The 9,726-nt window shown below is 42.1% G+C and overlaps 1 protein-coding gene across 1 annotated transcript; it reads right to left on the bottom strand.

Annotated features, from left to right (window-relative positions):
* Positions 1-4,115: 4,115 nt before the first annotated feature.
* id3 (inhibitor of DNA binding 3, HLH protein) lies at positions 4,116-5,742 on the bottom strand. The gene is made up of 3 exons (XM_004082237.4): positions 5,360-5,742; positions 5,133-5,206; positions 4,116-4,846 (listed from the first exon to the last, which is right to left on the bottom strand). The coding sequence occupies exons 1-2, from the start codon at positions 5,660-5,662 to the stop codon at positions 5,153-5,155; spliced, it is 357 nt and encodes a 118-aa protein (XP_004082285.1). The 5' UTR covers positions 5,663-5,742; the 3' UTR covers positions 4,116-4,846; positions 5,133-5,152.
* Between the last annotated feature and the right edge of the window lie 3,984 nt (positions 5,743-9,726).

Below are 9,726 nucleotides of genomic sequence, written 5' to 3'. Positions count from 1 at the left end.
GTCTAAGAAAGGGTACACAGTGGATTGGCGGTTAGCATTCTCATCTCACAGCAGGAAGGCACTAGTTCAAATCCCTGATGAGACCCTTCTGTGTGAAGTTTGCATGTTCTCCTTGTGCACTTGACTTTGTACGTGTGTTATGTAACGATGGCGCTTCAGTATTCAGGCTTCCTCCCACTGTCCAAAACCATGGTTCATGGGCTAAAAGGCTAATTGATTCCTCTAAATTGCTCCTAGGTGTGCATGTGAGTGTGTGTATGATTGTGTGGCCCTGCAACAGACTTGCAACCTGCTCACACTGTACCCCATCTTCGTCCAACAGAGCTGGGACAGGCTCTGGCAGCCCCGTGACCCTGAAAGGTACACAGTGAGTTTAGAAAACAAATGAATGAAAGTAGTCAAAGAATCCTGATGTTTGAAACCTGTCAAACATCCCCATCTTGTGGGGTAAAATGGAAACTCTAACATCACAACATAAATTGTTAAAGTCTGACTAAAAGTGGGAAAACAACTCTAAAAGTCAAAGCAGAGTCAAATTCTCCATATTTCACTAAAATTTCAGTAAGTCTAATTTTGTTTCCTTCAATAAACTTAGCCATTAGGCGGAAATGCTACTTTTAGAAGGCTTCTCACAGACGATATTCACTTCCTTTTAGAAAATGATGAGCTTAAGATGTCTGACCACATACACAAAAGTCCCGAATCAGCTGCATGAAAACATCTTTCCGAGATAGTAAGAAAATGAGCTCACGCCATACTAGAAAATGTACTATTATATAAAAAGATTACTGTTGTATAGTCTGATTAACATCTTATCTTAACTGTCATTGCTAAAATGTAAACAGAAACAAATGAACACACAGAACAGTACCTATCCATTCATCTTCAGAACCAGCAAAATTCCTTTTGGGGTCACAGGGCTGCTGCAGCTAGCCCAGCAGCTGTTGGGACCACACAAATCTATGGACAATGTAGAGACCTATTACCTATGAGGCATGTTTTTAAACTGTGGGAGGTGGAAGTGAAAAATCCATGCATGCAGGAAGAGAACATGCAACCTCCACCCAGAAATATCCCAGCTGGGATTTGAGCCAGGGCCTCGTCACTGTGAGGTAAGAGTGCTAACCACTGCTCCACTGTGCAGCACCATTACTTGTACCCAAAGGGATATTTCAGCATTGAGCTTTTTGTTTTAACTACACCTTTAGCAATTAACAGCTTAAACACTTATTGGTTGAAATATTTGTTGCTTACCTTTTAAAGTTTCCAAGAAGTTGAAATGTCTTATCAGCTTAAAGCATCTTTTTAGGGTCACACATATCCCCTGAATAGATTTGCTAATCATTTTGTTGTAGGATTCCTTTGATACTTTAAATACTATTGCTTTCGTGATCAACAAAGCATCGTTTCAAAATAATATAACTTTATTATTTTTAACTGGGAGTGTTTGTTTTCTTTACACATTAAAAAAAAAATGTTTGCACAACATTCCTCACGACTTTGTGAAAATTCACACAAATTATGTTTTACATTTTTCTATTCAAATTTCTCAGCGTGATACCGTTAGAGAACACCTAATTTTGTTGGAACTCTTCAACTGCAGTACTTTTTAAAGTTTAAACAAAAGCCTTTTTGTCTTTAGGCTGCACTGTGGAGCAGAGGTTCGCGCTCTCATCTCACGAGTCACAACGACGAAGCCCTGGTTGAAATCCCACCTGGGTGTTTCAGTGTGAAGTTTGCACGTTCTTGTTGTGCATGCGTGGGTTTTCTCTGGCTTTCTTCCAAAGACGTGCTTCAAAGGTTAATGTCTCTAAAATTGCCCCTAATTGGTGCGCATGCGAGTGTGTGGCCCTGGTGCCCTGTTCAGGACTTACCCCATTGTCACCCAACAGACGCTGGATTGGCTCCAGCAGCCGTGTGACCCCAAAAGGGATTCAGCAGGATCAGAAGACGGTCTTCAGAAATAAAAAAAATAAAAAATCTAATACAAATAAAACTTTCACCAGAACAGGCAGACGGCTGGATGCAGCCCGATTATTGGTTCAGCTAAAAGTCCACAAAGCTAAATCAGGTTCAGGCAGGCAGAGGTCAATAACAGGCATGAAAGCATCAGAGGAAAGACGGGAGGATCCAGGCAAGAGTCCCAGCAGGCAGAGCCAGGATCCAGGCAAGAGTCGCAGGAGCCAGGAGCCAGGAGCCAGGAGCACAGGTCCACAAATAACACTCAGTAAAGAAGGCAGAAGGGCACAAAAAATACTTTGCACTAGTGCAGTGCTTAAGTATACTGTGGTTGATTGAGCGAATGAGAGTCAGGTGTGCGGGATCCAGGGCTTGCTGGGAGCTGTAGTGTGGTTGGAACGCAGGAGACAATTCCCACCAGTGACCAGAGGGGGAGACAGAGCTTACTTCTGACAAAAACGACATTTCTTTTATGAAAAGATTGTTTTTATCCATAAATACTACATCTAAAGAAGCGCGTCTTTTTTTCAATTATAGTATTAGAGTTCTTAAAAAGTAATTATGAAATACTGAGTTGTAACCTCTGCTTGCATTATTTTGTCACCATTATAAAAGCTGATTTAATCTTGAACTCATTCATCTCTCCATTTTCTTAGTTTCTTTTGAAGTCTTTTGGGTGCTGGAGCCCATCCCAACAACTGTTGGTTAAACCATGGACACTTCATCACTCTATTGCAGGGCCACACAACTGCAAAATCACACTCACATTGAATTTGGTGACAATTTAGTCACCAAATAACCCATGAAGCACATTTTTGGACAATTCGCAGAAGCCGGAGATGCCAGCAGAGAACTCAAGCATCTAGGGGGTGAACATGCAAATGCCACATAGAAAGGTCCCTGCCAGGATTTGAAACCGTCTTCTTTCTGTGAGGGGAAACTGCTAACTACTTCATAGTGCAGCCCCTTAATAGTCATACCAAAAAAAGGAAGCCAGTGAAAAGTCTTGGAATTACTTTGGTAATGTTTTTATATGCATTTTCGAAGATCTTTGGTGTCATTTTAAGGGCCATAAATAAATCATTGTCCACGGGAGACCATTTGGTGTATGTTGGATTACAGTAACATCATGTAAACACGAGAATTTATCAAGTTTTTGTTGATTCCTTTCTTTGATTTGTTTTAAATGTGTGCAGATAGAATTCCCCTTTCCTGAAGGTAAGCCTTACGTTTACGTTAACCAGAAAGTTTACCATACGTTTACCAGAAAGGCCCCCCAAAAATTCAGTGTCTGAAGTTTCTAATAAGGTCTGAAATGCTGCTGACAACAATCATGAATTTAAGAGTCACAAGTTACAAAAACGTGTGTTGTATCTATTTGTGAAAGTTGCCCAAATTGTCTGCATTTTTAAAGAAAATCCTGATAGAAAAAAAATCACTAATAGGACGTGAGACTGCTAAAGCATGATTGTATATTTATATTTATGCACATACAAGAGGTTCAAGGGTTTTGTTGCAGTTGCCAACCAAAAATTGTTGCTATTTTTATACCTTGTATATTTTGGGCAATTGTTTAAATGTTGACTCAGTGTCTTCTTTTTACCACTAGATGGAGCTAATGTTTTATTTTGAGGGACAGTGGCTGGAGCAGAAGTAACTGTACTTTTCATTATTGCTAAAAAGCCCTCATATAGATAGAATGCTAATGATAAGATCATGATAATTTCTGAAACATTTATCTCTTGTTTTCAGATACAAAAAAGTTCAAATTTGATTTGCTGGTAATTTTACAGGTCATAATGTCATGTATGCACTGTTTTATTTTTTTTAAACATTTTTATAAGTAAGTAGTCATTTGTACTACTTTAGCTGAAGCGTCTAACCTTTTTAAGTCAAAGTAACAAACTCTGACTAACACAACTGTGATAACGCATCTTAAATGACTTTTAATGACTGGAAAATAGAAGCAGTTTGAGGAAATTCCCCTTTGTTTGATTCACAACCACTAGATTCTTCAAGATTCTTCTCAGTACATCCTGTTGTATCAGCATTTCATCATTGTCATCCGTAGGCAAAAAGTCACGTCAGCATCGACCAAACTTTCCAAGATGAGACTTGGTCAAACCCATTCAATTGTTTCACAACTGGAAGGCGGCCACAGTGATTGACATAACCTTTAATTCTTTTTTTTTTTTTTTTACATTTCCATACATACAAAGTCAAATCTACAGTAGGGAGTTTATGAAACTCATAGCGCATGGTCTGCAGAAATAACAATCCCTACAAACAGTAACAATAAACTCTATTATAGAGTTTGGATTTACACACATACATACACACCAAAATACATTTAGACGTCCATGATGACTCACACCGTACATACCCATGGCTGACACAAAGACACGTGCCAAAGTTTCAACAAAACTTTGTTTTGGGGGTGATAATTAAACGAGGTGCAAGATAAGGTTTGTATATTCAGTCTGAGTGTGGAGGTCAGCCAACAAACTGGTCTGGAATCCATTGAAAAAAATAAAGATTAAAGAAAAAATGTACCAATATATTTCTACTTCTATTTACTTGGAATCCCAACTGTGTGAGGAAGACAGTTTGTTATTTTCCAATCTTGGACTTCTGCTTTGTTGTGTCGCTCTGTCTGTCCAGGAGCCAAAGAATGAGTCTCTGTTTTCATGCTCATGCACCACTGTTGATCTCCTCTCATCTCTGGGAGAAACAGTCCTCATTTTTCCTCCTACTTTAAACCCTTCACCTCCTCCTCCTCCTCCTCCTCCTCCTCTTGTCTCCTTCTATCCCAAATACCTATCCCACCCTTTTCTTCCCCTCTTGTCCTCTTGCCCGGAGTGAAGTGGAGACATGTGTTTCTCTGCACCTGCATGGAGAGAAAAGAAGAAAAGTGAAGTCAGATCTCTGCCTCTCACCCTCCCTCCCTCCCTCCCTGCAGAGGGGAGTAGACAGACTGGCGCCTAGCATGGAACTTTCATTAACCTCAGGCAGATATATGAATCCGCCTCACAATGCTGCCCTAACTAATTGGCAGCGTGGTGGATGTGCGGCAAAAGGGGCCCCTTTCTTTTTTTTTTTAAGAATGTTTTTTATTTCTATTTATGTAATTGCAACACATGTCACTCATTTAGGTCAATAAAATAAATACGTACCACAGAGCGCCATGGTGATCCTAATGGCACAATCGACCTTCTTCTTTAGAGAAATTGCGAGTGATGTCTGAAGTCTGCGTAAAGATGGACAGGAAGGAGCGAAATAATGTTAACACTGGCATTCTGTTTAAAAAAATGAAACTAGTCCGACCAAGTTAGTTTTGGACATCTGTGGTGCAGCTCGAGTTTGTGGAGGATGCCCTGCAGCCCGCAGATCTGCCCCTCACCTTTATAGACAGAACCATCTCCGGCGCGGACGGGTCCACAGCCTCCAGCGCGATCTGCAGGTCGAAGATGTAGTCGATGACGTGCTGCAGGATCTCCACCTGGCTGACCGACTTGTTCTGCGGGATGCTCGGAACCAGCTCCTTCAGCCTGGAGTAGCAGTCGTTCATGTCGCACAGGGCGCTCACCGGCTCGTCCTCGCAGCAGTGCTTGTTAGTCCGGTTGATGGCGAGACTCTGCTCCGAGATGCAGCACACCGCCTTGTAGCAGTTCCTCACCGAGCGGACGGGACTGATCGCCTTCATGATTCCGTTAAACGTTGGTTTGGTCCTCGTTTGATTGCTGTCGGTGGTCTCCTGAGAAGCTCGCGCTGTGACTACCACGTACGCTCAGGTTTTTATGCAGTCCTGGGGCAGCACACGCCCCCTTTATCGCATCGCGTTCTTATTGGTCGGGGTTGAAAAGAAGCGCCTTCCCATTGGCTGATGCTACCTTGTGGAAAGGCTGGGAAAAATGATACCTAGAGGTGGTTGTCAGTCAATCAGTTATCTTTTTCAGGTGGGATACGTTTAAAATAGATAGTGCAACAAGACAAATGCGTTAAAATGGAAGAAAAACACAATATCAAGATATGTACGTGTTATTAATTTTCATGCTTAGGGTTTATAATATCAAGCCATCACAAATACATTAATTTAAAAGAGCTTCATGTCTTGAAATTTCTATCGCAAAGTCTGATAGTAAAACACATAAAAGTCATAAAATGATCAACATTTCCCCTCATATTTTTAATAATTGGCAATGAAGATCATTTTCCCTAACTTTATTGCACTTTCATGTGGAGTAATAAATAATATAACTTCTTTAAGGCACAATTGCTGTTTGCAAGTTTAACTTTCCAATTTGTTTCCAAAATCTAACTTTCTTGTGCCTAAAAGTGCCGTAAAAGCTAGATTTGAACAATTCCAAATGTTTCAGTTTACATCAAAGCACGTTCAGTTCTGCTCCTATTTGGGTCTTATTTTCCCCTTTTCTCACAATCATGTTTTGTGAAGGAATGCAGGCCCTGGCCAGCTGTGTGTCCTATCCCGGCCCAGCTGTGTTGATCTAACGCGCCAGTCCCAGACTTACTGGCGCCAGCCTCCCGACGTCATCCATTCACCCCGACGCGCACTCCCCTTCCTTGGCAGACCGCCCGCCCTCCCCCGTGAACCATCAGAGGGAAGAGAAGCACAGGCGCTCGGTGATCCGATTGGCTGAACGGTTCTGTCATTCAGGTACGAAGTTTTTCTGCCTTTCAGCCACACTTCTATCTTTTGGATTTCAAATAAACGCAGATAATGCAGAGTACTAAACACTTAAAATACTTTTTACATACTTTCTAAACTTGAAAAAGTCAAAGAACAACATGCAGATCTTGACAAAAACTTTTTTTTGTGGGAAATTAAATAAAGTAGTCCCTCAAAATGTTGGCAATTAGATGTTGCAACCACTTAAAAAGTCAACTTCAATATCCTCTTTATTGTGCAAACCCCCCCCCCCCCCCAAGCTTATGGTGAAACTGGCAGCAACTGTAATAGCGTGTTGCCTCAGTACTGTAACGCAACATTAACGCTCCTCAACAGCAAGCACATCAATTCTTTTTAAAGTCTCCAGCCTGTTCACATGTGTGCGTAAATACGCACAGCTCCATATATCCTCCCAAAATTCTGCAGAGGTTTATCAGATGTTCAAGCCACATCTGCCCCCCTCCTCCTTCTCTTCACAACCGCTGACCCTGCGAGACAAGTCACTCAACGACCTCACTTTAGCGCAAACCATAATATTGACCGTGAGACAGGACTTCGATCCAGCGCTTGTTTTAAAGATGTATTATGTGAGCGGCGCCGAGAGTCCAAACAAGACTTTGACCTCAAAAAGCCTTATTTTGGATGTGTCAAGCTGGAGAGCGATGCTGTTTAACAAAAAAAATAAAATAAATCCAGATCTAACTAAGAAGTTAGCTGGGGCAAACATGAGGTAAAAACATCCAGTGATGAGTTTTGATGATCCACAGAAGTTATCTAAACTTTAACCGTCTCTAAGACGGACGGGTACTTTTTTTTCTCACAAAAAGCCTTGTGAACAAATTCCAGTGTTCCGCGTGTGAAAACATACAAACACACACGCGCGCACGTACACACACGCACACACAGACACACACACATGCGCTACTGTGTCTGGGCAGGGATCAGGTGCTTGTCGGAAAGGCCTCGGACACAATCGGCTCTCTCTTTCAATGGATGGGAGAATTCCGAGCCCGGCGTCAGTGAGTCTGCCTCGCCGCCCGCCCTCCCTCTTCCTCTCCCTGCTCCTCTGTGCAGCTGGACGCAGACAATCAAGCCATCAACAATCGTCACGCATAAGTAGCAGCCGCCCCTCCCCTCTTCTTTCCCTGCCTTTCAATTAAAGTCCCACTCCAATGAAAATGGTCTTTTTGGTGTTTCTAACATGTTATTGTAACATTTATCTTATGATACAAGACACATGTAAAGAAAAGTAAGATTAGAATAGCATTTCTGAGAAATGATTTATTCAAATCGCAGTACATTGGGAGCAGATGAAAAAATGCTGTTGGACAAAGCCTGTAGCCGTGACATTGGTGCTACAGTCAGAGGGCTACAAGCTCCCTGCACTGATCCATTCAGATGGATTCACCTGAAAACAAATTGATCCATGTACGTCTTCGTTTGCCTCGTCTCTGCTGGCATCTGGCTCCAAACTGCACGGCTGGATAGCTCCAGTATTGCTCGCCATCTTTGCTGTAACAATAATTTGGGGTTGTAAGGGGCTGTAAGCTAGCAGGAGGGATGATGGGAAATGAGGTTAGGCCTTCTCCACACCAACAGTCCTGCCCACAACTCAGAGGCCAATTTCTGATGAACTACTGCCACTCTGCAGTAACCATTTTCTTGAAAATGACACAAGCTTTTGTATTTTGGCCTAAAAACAACATAATATAATTCAAAGACTACAGGGAATGCTTTTACAACAGCTCACAAGATGATTGGAGTGGGACTTTAAATTTGTATCCCTATATTTTACTTTACAGCCACTTACAAAGAAAATAAAAAAGAAAGTAGACTTTGATAAGAGTCCTTATAGAAACCACCTCATGAATAATGCAAGTTCACATAGTTGGTCTCACCCATGCCACTCATCTTCAGGACTGGTGGGTGGGTAAGGGAGGGCAGTGTCATAGAAAAATGGTGCCTTTTTTCATCCACAAGTGCTGGCTCCTCATTGGGGAATAATTGAACAGTGAAACTTAATTCTTTCTGTGCTTGTGTTTGTGCGTCAGTGCAGGATTCCTCCCACTCCTCGGCTCTGTGTTTTCACTCCCTGCATCATCAAAGACACTTCAGTCTTCTCTTGTCAGCTGCGAACAGCCTCCAGATCCCAAGCTTTTGTTCCATGTGACCCGAGCGGTGACATGACATTTTTTGCACATTGTTGTTCTGTATTGGCCACTTGTCAATAATCTAAGGGGCTCTTGTTCAAGCTTGTCCGTGATGATTTTACTGAGGATGGAGATGAGAGGGGAACTTAATACATCAGGAAATCGACTTACACACATGTCACTCTTTGAGCAGACACACTGCGGGCTTTCAGTGGATGTGAAGAAGCTCTTCAAACAGAGAAGAGGGTCACTTTCTTCCATGAAAAGTTTTGAAGTTTTGCATCAGACTGTTAGAGGGGATCAAAAGCAGCAAAATCTAGCTGTGAAAAAAACTGATTTGATGCAAACGTTCTTATTTTTTGTGTCCAACAAAGAGCCTTGTGAACAAATTCCAGTGTTCCAACAAATTCCAACAGAAATACGCTTCACTGAATCCAGAAAGATTCTAATGTCTAGTTTTAGGGAGATAAAACGGCTCCTCTTAACACCACAGAAGGCATCGCCCACAAGGTAATGATATCACACTCCTCAGCCTGGCCCTTGTGGGAACCATCCTGTTGACACAATACATTTCTCAGGTGCTTCTGCCCGTGTCCTTGACTGGGAAGATTTTACCGCACAAAGAACAAAACGAAAGCCGTGGAAGTGTATAACAGGTGGACTGAAACCCAAAGAAGGTCACTAAACCCATGGCCACGACGAGAGAAAAACAGCTTGAGCCCAGCTCTTCAGAGAGACTCGGCCAAGAGAGAGGCTGCCAGGTGCTGGTCATACTTTTGTTTTGTTGCTTTCATCAAGTGACTGGAACAGTTGGTTTACTCCAGAGTCTTCCGATGGGGATGAACATCTGGTTTTGTGTAAGCAAGATCACACTTGGTGTTTGCAGTTGGTCTGTTTGGTGCTTTAGATTAAAGGAAACATGGTTAATTT

Source organism: Oryzias latipes, chromosome 22 (assembly GCF_002234675.1).
Source record: "Oryzias latipes chromosome 22, ASM223467v1".
NCBI lineage: Eukaryota > Metazoa > Chordata > Actinopteri > Beloniformes > Adrianichthyidae > Oryzias > Oryzias latipes.
Note: the sequence above shows the minus strand (reverse complement) of the source record. Positions and strands in the feature narration are given on the sequence as shown.

Bases quoted from the DNA above. Each gene is read 5' to 3' on its own strand.
- id3 (XM_004082237.4), bottom strand. From the start codon at position 5,662: ATGAAGGCGATCAGTCCCGTCCGCTCGGTGAGGAACTGCTACAAGGCG. The intron at 5,207-5,359 runs GTGAGGGGCAGA...ATCTTTACGCAG, and splicing joins AGATGGTTCTGTCTATAAAG to ACTTCAGACATCACTCGCAA.